This window comes from Palaemon carinicauda, unplaced genomic scaffold (genome assembly GCF_036898095.1).
Source record: "Palaemon carinicauda isolate YSFRI2023 unplaced genomic scaffold, ASM3689809v2 scaffold652, whole genome shotgun sequence".
Lineage (NCBI taxonomy): Eukaryota > Metazoa > Arthropoda > Malacostraca > Decapoda > Palaemonidae > Palaemon > Palaemon carinicauda.
Window position 1 is genome coordinate 58,842 of NW_027171930.1, and position 14,264 is coordinate 73,105.

The window sequence follows — 14,264 nt, forward strand, 5'->3', positions numbered from 1 at the left end:
TTCCTGATTTGTTGACAATATCCTCAAGAAATTTTGTCAGACATCTTTTTCTGGTTATATAATTCTTGCCTATAAGAACAAACCCTTGTGCCAATCTATGAATGACAGAAGTCTTGATTCTTCACACAACTTGATAACTGATTTTCTTGTTCATCTGTATTCCTTTGCTGAATTAGGGTTAGGTTTTGAATTGAAAGGCTGTGCCGAGGAAATGCCAGGATGTCACCTAGAATAACAATAATGCTTGTTAGCTATACAGTTTTTGCACTTAATTTATTTTCATCACCAAGCTGGCCAGTGCAGATTGATGATGGTGGGAGACTTGTCTGATCGTTCACAACAAATCAACTTATTATAGGTGGTCCGGACTAGTACATGCACGGGCCTCCTCCTACACCTGTCTCACAGTCGTTCTCTTGTGGTGCTGCTTGCTGTAGTTGCTGTGCTTGGAAGGTGGAGCCCACAACTCCTCATATGAATTGGTGGCTTCTGTCAAAATTTGTTGTATGGTTGGTAAACGTTCTTTATAAATACATTAGGTTCGGATGAGCTTATGACCTGAGATATGACTACAAAGGTTCTTTGCTCTGCAGATAATTTGCGAAATACTGCATCGATGGATTCATGATTTCCTTGGGTAAGAAGACTGCTGGACAAATTTATCTTACTAAGGGTTTGCAGAACTTTTTAGCTGCATTATAGAGTCCCAATAAAGTAGTTTAATGACTATTGGAAACATTCCTGTCTTGTAATCTGCTGGATAGTTTCTTATGGATAGTTTATTATAGTGTCTTTAACCTCACCATCCTTGTGGGCTAAGGATAGGATGTTGGAAGAGCCTATAGCTCTACCTGACTTTCCAAGTCTGTGGTCTTCGGTTCTGCCGTTTCTCTTTTACCGATTTTTCTCATTTTCAGCTGTTTGTCGGTAATAAAGATGTTTCTTGAACATTGATTAGCTAAAGTTTCTTATGGTTTTGCTTTCAAGGACTTCCTATATCCCGAAAGCATGATGTCACAGTATCCAGTAAGGTTGAGCTGTTCACTCATTCCACATTGGGTCCAGATTCTTGTGAAGAATGTGATGGGAGTTTCAACTGTACAAACTCTGAAATGAGCATATAGAATTTATATGCATTAGCAAGATCAAAAGAAAAGTAACACCTTCTGTTGTCATATAAATATTTACCTACCTCCAGTAATGTTTGTCTAATCTTACCAGGCATTTAGGTACATGTGAAAATATTTTTAAATTTGTTTTGAAATCATAAGTCTCGCACATCCTTTTTTTATATACTTACAAAATTTAAGTTTAGATTGTTGCTAGTCATTTGTTGTATTCACCAATTACTAATTAAAAGCTAGAAGCCCAAGCTTTGAGTAAACCATAGCATTTATGTTAAGCCTTTAGAGATAACAAACAGTGTAGGCTCAAACTAGCATTTATATCTGGAGATTTATTTCAAGTACAAAATAGTTAAGCCATCACAAAAATTACCGGTACAAATTTTATTTACAAAATAATTACTACTTTAATTGCATGATTTTTTTTTTAGATTTTGTTATCCCACACCATGGACAATAAAAGGGTTTATTTGAACCATATTTGTATAAACTGGCAGCTCACCTTTTGACTATAATTATAGTTTCAGCCACTAACTCCTCATGGCCTCGTTCCTTCCAAGAATTCTCTTGTAAACCTTAGTCAATTGAAATGTTTTCAATGAAATGAGATATATGGCAGCTGTTGTTTTCTTTATAGTACCTCCCTTAAGTCTTGATGTCGCCTTCGCTCGATACTTAAAAGTTTTAAAGGTCGCTCATAGATGGCAGAGCCAAAGTACAGTGACATTGCCTTATCAAGCAGGGCAATGTCCTAGAGCCATATTTACCTAAGGAGTGCCAGACAATGGCTCCTGATGATACAGCAGATAGACCTATAGGCTTCCCCCCAAACACCCCATCCTTAACTCACGAGGATGGTGGGGTTGCTGCGACCAAATGAGCTAACAAGTTTCAGCGGGACTTGAACCCCAGTCTAGCATTTACCACTCAGAGAAGTTACCACAGGAGCCATTAAATTGTTTGATTGTACTAATGCTGATATGGAAAAACACAGAAAATAATTATCAATCTTATATAGGTACTTTGATTAAAACAGGTTTTACAAAGGATGGCAAATTATTTTTAATATTCCCCAGGACATTACTTCATACCTTTGCATTAAGAAAATTAACTAATTGTATCAACAACATAGTAATGCTCTGTAACATCTAATAATTATTTAATTTAGTAGAAACAATTCTGTCTTATAGATAATGTAAGATTATTCAAATAGTACTTGCAAATTCCTATTTACAATATAAAGACATTAAGTTTAAAATATAAAACTAGTTCTATTTCTAAATGTCTTGAGAGCAAAACATGAATGACCACGAACAGAAAAAAAACCTAAGAAACATCTGCGACACTATAGTTAAATAAAATCAAATATCCTTAATTAATTGCATTGATTAACACTGCTTCTAATTGCAGTGGAGGATTCTAAAGGAGAATCCACATGATAAAACTACTGAAGTCCTACATAATTTACTTTTAGTAATTTTTATACTAAAATGCACTTTAAAATTTTCATATAAATCCATTCACCTATTGTAAGATTTTTCATACAATCCCATTCCTTTATTTGGGTATCTATAATTAATTCATAGTCAGCAAGATTACTTTGTGCCAAACCAAATGTAGCTTTATAAGCAACTTCTCCAAATTAACAAAGATAAACCTTGTATAAAAATAAGTCCGCACGTATGCGTTATCGAAGACACATTGGACAATGGTGGAAGCAAATAGGACTGGATGTTGGAGACTGAAGCTTCCGCTGTCCTCGATACATCTGAAACGCCGGTTTAAACATCATGGCGAGATATCACAATGAGACATCCAAGTGTAAGGGATTGCGTTATTAAAATTATCATGGCAAGTTTTGTTACTGTGCTGTTTGTCAAGGTTCGAAACTTTGAAGAAAATAGTGTGTATACAGTACACATATTTACATCCATGGTAACAAAAAATTACTTTTAAACTTGACCTGCATATCTCCAATGCTGCAAATACCACATGCAGCTGCCTCTCAAACACTGGAGGACTCCATGCTTGCTTGACTAATTAAATGTTTGTTTTTCAAATACTAAAGCAGGTCCATGATAGAAACAATTTCTACGACTTGGTTGTAAATTATCTAACTAAATTGAATGATTTAATTCTTCAGGAAAAGACATAGGAAGAAAATTCATCAAAAAGTTGATTATGCAAGTACTCATTGCTCATAGTGGAATTTACAACCTGATACTTGATCCTGGTAAACTTTCTGACCTAGCGGTACTTGATGTAAATCATAATCTGCAAGGGTTCCCTACTAAAATCTTGAAAATTGTTGAGATTTCAATATGGCAGTTGAAATAGCAAATAAGCATAAATATTACATACCTGACATTAGAAGGATGGATACGTTACTAAGTTACTTAGATTCCTGAAACCTGCAAACATCCTATATATCGTTTCATAAACTGGATGCGTAAACAATATCACACGAGACCTCAATCTTCCTCGTAATATTTTATCAACAAGCTGTAATCGAATTAATACTTAATGAAACAAGATTTTACATTGCAGTGAATAAAAAGGATTATTTAATTTGATGACCTTTGTTTTCTAAGCTTCCGATACAAATGGAAGCATATTGAAATCTATAAAAATCCACAATTAAATTTCAAATCCTCACTTAATTGTGATGGTACCTTCCCTTGGATAACGCAATGAAATATAAAGCAAAAATATAAGGTTTTAAGTTATACATATTATAGAACCAGTAAAGCACTAGTAGTCATTTGGATTTTATACAGAGACCTGGATTATTGAAACGAACGCCAATACAGTACGTTAAATGGCAGTGTCTTTATAGTTTAGACGGGTTACTATCCTGCATGCAATGCTGTACATCGTGAAGTTAATTTGATGACAATGACTTTGTAAATAAACTGCTCTAAATAACTTTGATACGGCTAATATAGATAAATCTATATAGAAAGATACAATATTTTTTAATTAGATAATAAAAAGGTAAAATATACTTCACAGACATACTGCCATTCTCTTATTATTATTCAAGTAGACGGTTGAATCTAAAAGAACTTTTCAAGTTAATTTTGCAATGAATAAAAGTTACCAAATGTTCAGAGAATTGAGTACAGGTCCTCAACTTTGGGTTGCAAGTTGGATTTTGTTAAAATTTGGCCCAGGGTAGACGTAATCTGAATCCAATGCCTATAATTTACAGCTACATAATTCAACAAGACTGATTTTGGTTTCCTCATCGGTATTTGTCACACCAAAGATAAGAAATGACATTTCAATGCTGTTTGTGAAGTATACTTTATTCCCTGAATTTCAATGGGTTCTTATACACAAGAATGCATAAAAAAAAGGGATTTTGACGAAGGAAAAATCTATTTCTGGGAAGAGACCTGTGACGGCCGGTGAAAAGGGTCCTTCTTTACACTTTTCTAATATAAATCTTCCAAATATACTAGAGAAAGATAAAAGCATGGAATGCAGAGGTTACTACCCTCGCGCGATCACCTTGTGGGAGTCGTGTATACAACAGGGGCGTGTGAAAACCACTATTCACAGGCTGTCTTCCATTTAGATAATCCCTTCATCAAAGGGAAGGGTCGTGACAGGCCCTAGAGAACACAGTTGGAAAACCCTAATTTGCTCTCGTAACACCAAATATACCACCACAATATACAGCCTTCGAACCTGCATTCAGATTCAAATTAAGAACCTGACAAAGTTAGCTATTTACTATCAATCACGATGGGCCATTTTTGTTTTGTTTCATTGTTGATGTTGTCTACCCCCCAAAATTGGGGTTAGTGCCTTGGTATATGTATGTGTATGTACGATGGGCCATTTTCAAACCTACTTTCAACTTACCATAAAACATCTTTCCATTAAAAAAAATCATTTAGATTATGACAAAAATATAAACTTTTACAAGTCCTACTAGCTGTAGACCTATAGATTATTTACAAAGTCTATACCACAGAGTAGAGTTAAAGGTTTGGTGCCATGTAGTTCAAGAACTTCATGGCCACTTCGTATCCCAGGAAACAAGCGGCGTTGGCGGGGAAGGCTCGGATCATGACCGGCGCGGCTCCCTTGAAGAGCGCGGTGGGACCTTCGTTCTTCATGATGTCCATGAACACGCTGCGGATGCCGTGCGGGTATTTTCCTTCGGGTGCTGGAAAGTAATTTAGGTTATTAGTTGAAGGATTTATTTTTTCCACTATGTAAAGAATGAAATATAAAATTATTGATCCATTTACCTCGCCATAAAGAAGGTAAAATGTACATAACTACTGTACAGTACAAACCGCCCCACCCCCACGCACACGCACGCACACACTATCACAAAGTTTTAGAAGTAAAAGGACAGCCCAAAACTCTCTTTGCTTATGAGATAATCTTACACATAATACTATCCTTAAAAGGTGTAACACTGATCAAAATAGTCATTAACTAATATTTTCTTTGCTTTAAAAGTGACAAATCACACTTAAAATTTTAAAGTCTATGTCAGGATATGGTACACTTATGCTCGTACATTCAAATGCTATTTTATTATTTGCGAATTATTCTGCCATTATTGTTAAAAACAACCTCATTACCTACATTGATCACCCAATCTATATAAAAAGAAATTTAACAGCTTTATCTACATTCCAATTTATGAGAAAAAAAATTAGATTAAAATTTATAAAAGTATAGAATAGGCCTTTCTTAGGTAACATACTTAGTATATTGGAAACAGTTCAGCACGTTCATTTTGAAAGGTATTATCAGAATTAGCAGGTACTCGTGCAAATTAGAGATCAGACACTAGGATCACTGTGGTCTGACTTTAATGTTTTTATTTTCCATTAGTTTAACAACCAGCTGAACTCAAAACCCGCTCTTCTTCACATCCAGAGAGTAGGTTATTCACAATTCATAAATTATATTCTTTTTACATATCGGATTTGATGACTGTGTGATACTGGTTACATAATACACTTGGCAAAGTTTGTTTTACAATTACTGAATTATATGTTAACCCTTTTACCACCAAAGGACGTACTGGTACGTTTCACAAAAGCCATCCCTTTACCCCCATGGACGTACCGGTACGTCCTTGCAAAAAAATGCTATAGATTTTTTTATTTTCATATTTTTGATAATTTTTGGAGAAAATTTAGGCATTTTCCAAGAGAATGAGACCAACCTGACCTCTCTATGACCAAAATTAAGGCTGTTAGAGCAATTTAAAAAAAAATATACTGCAAAATGTCCTGGGAAAAAAATAACCCCTTGGGGGTTAAGGGTTGGAAATTTCCAAATACCCCGGGGGTAAAAGGGTTAATAGCCTAGCAGTGGTACCAGTGAAGTGTCATGCAGATTTTGGAAAATAGAATTTCAATTGGAGTTCAATATAAATATAATCATTGCCAAAAAGGCAGCTGCTTTTATCATGTATTGTATTTTATAATATACTAGATTTTGTGAAATGGAATGCCAAATGAAGTTAAACTATAAATAAGCTAATGGCTAAAAACGCATCAGCTTTTGTTGTTCCCATCATCCAACACAATGACTTTCATTCCCTTTAGCAAAGAGTATAATAATCTCTAAGTATTTTTGGTAACCTTATGACATAGCTAAACAAAATCAGAACAGGAAGTAAAGAGCTGGATTATCAAGTTAATTTCATCTAAATTTCATACCTAAACAAAATGGTAAAGACAGCCTCGCTGTGATTTCTATCAAAGGCCAGTGTCAAAGGAGCTACTTTATCTACAGTACATTAAGCTTGTTTGATAATTCCACCAACATGAACCTCTTACAGAGCAACTGAAAGTTTTTCCTTACACATCAGATGTATTTAGGTTTTCCATATAAACTTAAACCATTGATTGATGAAATTTTCCTAACTATTTGGTGCTATTATAGTATGCTATCTACCGCCGAATTTCTACTATAGTATGGTATCTACCACAAAGTATGTTATCTACCGTCAATGTTAATCCTCCTGTTTGATGAGGATTATCAAACAGATTACTTACCACCAGTTTGTTATCCTCATTGGACTTTAATGATAGTTTAATAATAGTTATTGGAAGGACAACATGGGTGCATAATTATATGTAGTTTGTAGGTTAGGTTGGGTTGAGTTAGGTTAGGTTATCAAGTCGGTAGTGATCCTCCTTATTAGAGGAGGATTGGCAAGTAGACCGTATTCTTAGGGACTGATGATAGGTATCATATTAAAGTCAGAGAGGGGTGGTAGATAGCAAAATCGGCGGTAGATAGCATACTATAATAGCACCAACTATTCTCCTCTTAACTGACAAAATATGGAAGATGAACAAAAATTTTTAATATTTTGACTAACTGTTGCTGTCTATAGTGACGTAATCTTATTCTTGTCGTTACTAAGGGCATAGGTCGATATGTTTTCTAAAGATATCTTTAATTACCCATACATATATGTACTGCATAAGTAAACTCATTGGATACACCATTCAGTTTCCCTAAAACTAAGAGGGAAAAAATACCAGACAAGAAAGTATATCAAGAGACACTTGGATACTATTGGAAGAAAACTCTACGAAAACACTCACAACTTACTTGGAACATTTTTTTTTAACAAGACAGCAGCACCTAAATGTGGAGGAGGGGGAAAGGGAGACTTGGGCCATAGACCAAATCAGCAGGAGTGAGCCTTCACTTATGAACAAGACTGGACACAGCTTAATTCAAAGCTACTTCCTGATTCAAAAATTAAAGATGTGAACTATAGTAGCATAAATTCAGTTATTATTATTATTATTATTATTATCCATAGCCAAGCTACAACCCTAATTGAAAAAGCAAGATGGTATAAGCCCAAGGGCTCCAACAAGGAAAAATAACCCAGTGAGGAAAGGAAACAAGGAAATAAACGATATAAGAAGTAATGAAAATTTAAAATAAAATCTTTAAAAAACATTAACAATGTTAAAACACAATTCATTCATAAACTATAAAAAGACTTATACCAGCCTGGTCAACAAAAACATTTGCTGCAAGTTTGAACTTTTGAAATTCTACTGATTCAACTACCCGATTAGGAAGATCATTCCACAACTTGGTCCCAGCTGGAATAAAACTTCCAAAATACTGTACAGTGTAGTATTGAGCCCCATGATGGAGAAGGCCTGACTATTAGAATAAACTACATGGCTAGTATTATGAACAGGATGATTAGCAATCCCTTAACCCTTTTACCCCCAAAGGACATACTGGTACGTTTCACAAAAGCCACCCCTTTACCCCCATGGACGTACCAGTACGTCCTTGCAAATAAATGCTATAAAATTTTTTTTTTTCATATTTTTGATAATTTTTTGAGAAAATTCAGGCATTTTCCAAGAGAATGAGACCAACCCGACCTCTCTATGACAAAAACTAAGGCTGTTAGAGCAATTTAAAAACAATATACTGCAAAATATGCTGGGGAAAAAATAACCCCTTGGGGGTTAAGGGTTGGAAATTTCCAAAAAGCCTGGGGGTAAAAGGGTTAAGAGTGTCAAAATTATATAAAAACAAACTTACTTTTCCTATAGATGTGTGTACTTCATAAATTACTTTCTAAAAGTTGATAAATATCTATTTTGTTTTGCATTTATTAAAAATAAATGTATTACACAAGAAGGTTCATACTTTGGGGACCGGAGTGTACCTACATTTCACCAAAAGCGGTTCACTAAATTCAATTAAACTATTGTTATTATTATTATTACTATTATTATTACTTGCTTAGCTAAACCCTATTTGGAAAAACAAGATACTATAAGTCCTAGGGCTCCAACAGGGAAAATAGCCCAGTGAGAAAAGGAAATATGGAAACTACAAGAAAGTAATTAACAATTAAAATAGAATATCTTAAAGAACAGTAACAATATTAAAATAATTCTTTATTTTACTTTACTGTAAGTCCAATTCCCTCTGGTCTATTCATGACTAGCTGTCCTATTTCTTTAAACTTATGCATGTGCTTCTCATGTTAAAACTCAGTACAATCCCCTTAGCTATATGAAGAAGCAATCGGGCCGAATTGCCCAATTACCATTCCAAGGTTCTTATTCTATCGCTAGTTATATCTTCTCTGTCTTCTCTGTTGTTTAGGAATTATCTACAACAAAAGACAGAGCAAGAACTTGTAATTAAAAACTGCAACTTTTCTCTCCTAGGCTCTCATTAATCTATGCCTGGCTCCCATTATAAAGGGAGTTATCTTTAGCTCTCATTTTTCTAATAATTCTTGACTTTCCAGGAATTTCTACCCAAACAGAGATACTCTGCGAGTTATTGTCCCACTGAGAACATACAAAAACCCCCATAACCTGACAGACTTCTTTACATATGTTACAGTATTATTCTATTTAAAACGACTTCTTATCTTTAAGCTATGACAGTAAAAACCCAACTCTTACTTCCAAATTTTGACTCTGTTCAACTGTCATGAGGTTGACACTGTCTACTCCACGCGTACAAAACATTCCTACGAGGAGATGACTAAAATACCACCACTTCTCAAAAGTAAATGTATTTGAAGTGATATCTCAAGTTCCTTGGCCATTTCAAAGTCTATGCTCACAGGCAACTGTCGTTTCAAAGTCTTTGCTCAAGGGCAACTGTCATTTCAAAGTCTGCTTACGATTAACTGTCATTTCAAAGTCTCTGCTCACAGGCAACTGTCATTTCAAAGTCTCTGCTCAAGGGCAACTGTCATTTCAAAGTCTCTGCTCATGATTAACTGCCATTTCAAAGTCTCTGCTCACAATTAACTGTCATTTCAAAGTCTCTGCTCACAAGTAACTGTCATTTCAAAGTCTCTGCTCACAGGCAACTGTCATTTCAAAGTCTCTGCTCACAGGCAACTGTCATTTCAAAGTCTCTGCTCTTGGGCAACTGTCATTTCAAAGTCTCTGCTCTTGGGCAACTGTCATTTCAAAGTCTCTGCTCTTGGGCAACTGTCATTTCAAAGTCTCTGCTCATGGGCAACTGTCATTACATGGGATCCAAAATTCATGTTTCCATAATCTTTATTTTCATACTTTCAAGCTGAATATGACTTTGCTTTCCTTTGTGGTGGACGCCGATTGGAAACTGTGCCCCGATTTACTGTTACTAAACCATACCTCTGATACTAAGTCTCAAAATATATGCTCAGTACATGATAAAAGGCTTACAAACTTATGTGTAATAGCTCGTTAATCCTCAAATTAATAGCTCCACATATCTAAACTACCAAACCCATATAGAAAAGCTAAATATCCATCCATATACCAAGGCACTTCCCCCAATTTTGGGGGGTAGCCGACATCAACAAGAAACAAAACAAAAAAGGGGACCTCTACTCTCTACGTTCCTCCAACCTAACCAGGGACTCAGCCGAGTTCAGCTGGTACTGCTAGGGTGCCGCAGCCCAACCTCCCACATTTTCCACCACAGATGAAGCTTCATACTGCTGAGTCCCCTAAATATAAATATGAATAAGTGTGCTCTCAAAGTCCATCTAAAAGGCACAAGTTGTAGAAAAAAATACCTTTAAATATATACAGTATAAAAAATACAAATTTATATATTAAAAGTTTTCAAAATATACTTTCCAACAAAATCAAAATAAAAGTGGCAATCTTGTCCAGCCTTGTCATTTGTGGACTCCTTCACACATACATTTGATCTATGGCCAGAGGACAATCAGAGCACCTGTACGCAACAGGGGCTACATGATCCAAAACAAAAACATTACAATGAACGTCAATATTAAAACTCATAAGACATGATTTACATCTAAACAAAGTGTAAAATGCTTCATCATTATCATTCATAAGAAAAGTTTGTTCTCTTACCACTAGAGACATAGTTTCAGCCCCTTTTTATATGAGATGAAAGATAAAGCCTATGGCAGTGTTTCCCAACCTTTTTTAAATGATTACCCCAAAATTCTATTTCCAACTAATCAATTACCCCGTTGAACATATACCCGGTAACATCTGATGTTTTTTTGCAGCCACCTGATGAACTGTATGGATCATGTAACCCGGTATTGGCTGCTTATACTTAAGGATCCAAAACAAATGCAAACTTTTCCATTTTAATGGATATCAAAATGAACCATCATCAGTTCAGGATATTCAATGCGAATGTGAATAACTCAGTTTCAGAACATCTTGATTACCCCCAAAATACGGGTCCATTACCCAACTGGGGTAATTTACCCCAGGGTTGGGAAATACTGGCCTATGGTAACAATCATTGTCCAGATGTATTTGCAAAAAGACCCTGATCACCATTTTTTTAAAGAAAAAGTTACCCATGAAAAATTAATGCTATGGATACGTTATTCTAAATCTTGAACATGCAGCATTAGTCAGGCTAATCTAACAACATCCCAAATTATGATTATCCCATCTCAAATCTCCAAGGAGATTTAAGTACCTCAATTGAAGACATCCTAAAACAGCTTATAAAAAAGATAGAGCACCTGTGAAATTACTATACTGGTCACAGCATGAATAAATTCTCCCAAAAATTGCATAACATTTATTCAATTAAAATATCTAGGCTAAGAGTGCATACCATTAAAAATGAATATAAATGTTATTTTCATTATAAAATAAATTTTTGAACATACTTACCTGGTAGTTATATACTGTATATAGCTTACGTCCCTGACGTCACAGCAGAAAATTCAAAACTCGCGCCAATCGCCGATTGGATAGCCAGGTGTACCACCTGTGCGCCCCTAGCGAGGTACCTTGGAACCATTCCATGATTCCTCATATCTTCCATGCCTCTAGTCTCTAAAATAGAGGAGGGTGGGAATTTAATTATATATAACTACCAGGTAAGTATGTTCAAAAATTTATTTTATAATGAAAATAAAATTTTTAAACATAAGACTTACCTGGTTGTTATATATATAGCTGATTAACACCTTTGGTGAAGGGTTAGAGACAGCCAATATAGTTAGAATTCTGCTTAAGAGTTAATAAAAAATAAGCTTAAGGGTTCATACCTACTAAGGAAGCTGACTTCAATGATTCTCTGCCATTATGTCCGCTTTCCTTATGAGATCCAGCGATCCACCCAGGGGGCTGAAGATCTCTAGGAGCTATCAAACCGGTGTACATACCTCTATATAACAGAGCCTCCTCTAATACCCAGTTCCGGGCACTCTCCAGGAACAAAATTGACCACCTGACCAATCAATGATTGCGGAAGACTGTCGCAATCTCCACAAGACAACCATAAAGACCAAATTAAAAGTTCCAAGAGAAGAAAAGGTATTAGCATTATGGGAATGTAATGGTGGATCCTTCCCCCACTACTGCACCCGCTCCTACGAACGGTCCCAGAGTGTAACAGTCCTCATGAAGAGTCTGGACACTTTTCAAATAGTGTGAAGCGAACACAGATTTGCTCCTCCAAAAGGTTGTGTCCATAATACTCTGCTCCTCCAAAAGGTTGTGTCCATAATACTCTGCTCCTCCAAAAGGTTGTGTCCATAATACTCTGCTCCTCCAAAAGGTTGTGTCCATAATACTCTGCTCCTCCAAAAGGTTGTGTCCATAATACTCTGCTCCTCCAAAAGGTTGTGTCCATAATACTCTGCAACGATCTATCAATACTCTGCAACGATCTATTTTGTTTGAAGGCCACTGAGGTTGCTACAGCTCTGACTTCACGAGTCTTTACCTTTAAAAGTCTAAAGTCTGTCTCATTGCAATGTGCATGAGCCTCTCTAATTAAAAGTCTGATGAAGAATGACAGGGCATTCTTTGACATCTGCAAGGAGGGCTTCTTGACTGAGCACCACAGGGCTTCCGACTTGCCTCTCAACTCCTTCGTTCTGTCCAGGTAGAACTTCAGGGCTCTAACTGGGCCTAGGACTCTCTCTAACCCTTCGCCAACCACATCCGAAAGATTCGGAATCTCAAAAGCCTTAGGCCAAGGTTGAGAAGGGCGCTCATTCTTGACGAGAAAGCCCAACTGCAATCAGCAGATATCTCTGTTATCTCGAAAACCCAAGTTTTTACTAAACGCATGGATTTCACTAACTCTCTTGGCTGTTGCCAGACTAACCAAGAAAAGGGTTTTCATTGTGAGGTCCTTAAGAGACATAAGAGTGCAAGGGCTCAAACCTGTCACTCATAAGGAACTTCAGGACTATATCCAGATTCCAAGCTGGTGATTCCTGGTGACGTTGCTTTGATGTATCAAAAGATTTAAGAAGTTCCTGTATGTCTTTAATATTCAAAAGGTCCAAGTCTCTGTGCCTGAATGCAGTTACCAACATACTCCTGTATCCTTTGATAGTGGATGAAGAAAAATTGCGCTTCATTCGCAGGAATAAAAGGAAGTCAGCAATCTGAGTTACAGAGGTACTGGATGAGGAAACAGAGTTGACTCTGCACCATTCTCTAAAAACCTCCCACTTGGATTGATAGACCCTGATGGTCGAAGACCTTCTTGCTTTTGCAATAGCTCTAGCTGCTTCCTTCAAAAAACCTCTAGCTCTTGTGAGTTTTTCGATAGTCTGAAGGCAGTTAGCTGAAGATTTTGGAGACTTTGATGGTGCCTTTCCAAGTGAGGCTGTTTGAGTAAATCTACTCTTAATGGAAGGCTTCTTGGAGTGTCCACCATCCATTCCAGTACCTCTGTGAACCATTCTCTTGAGGGCCAAAAGGGGGCTACTAAGGTCATTCTGGTCCCTTTGCTTGGTACAACTTTTGTAACACCTTGTAAAGGATCTTCAAAGGTGGAAAAACGTACACGTCTAGATTGGACCAATCTAGCAGGAACGCGTAAGTGTGTACTGCTTCGAGATCTGGCACTGGGGAGTAATACGTCTCTAGCCTCCTTGTCCTTGAGGTCGCGAAAAGGTCTATGCAAGGGCGACCCCAAAGTCGCCACAGACTCTTGCAAACTTCTAGATGGAGTGTCCACTCTGTGGGTAGGACTTAACCTCTCCTGCTGAGGCTGTCTGCCATCACGTTCTTCTCCCCTTGGATGAACCTTGTAATCAGAACTATATTTCTTTCCTTTGCCCAGATGAGAAGATTCCTCGCCGTCTCGTAAAGGGAAATCCAGTGGGTTCCTCCTTGCTTGGCAATGTAA

The 14,264-nt window shown here is 36.6% G+C and overlaps 1 protein-coding gene across 1 annotated transcript in view; it reads right to left on the reverse strand.

The window, feature by feature from the left end:
• Positions 1-3,183: 3,183 nt before the first annotated feature.
• Positions 3,184-14,264, reverse strand: part of colt (carnitine/acylcarnitine carrier protein colt, mitochondrial) — a gene marked incomplete at its 5' end in the record, with an annotated part of 38,870 nt that continues 27,789 nt past the window's right edge. The window contains one exon of the mRNA XM_068369553.1: positions 3,184-5,301. Coding sequence (XP_068225654.1) covers positions 5,114-5,301 — 188 coding nt within the window. The remainder of the gene's footprint in view (positions 5,302-14,264) is intronic.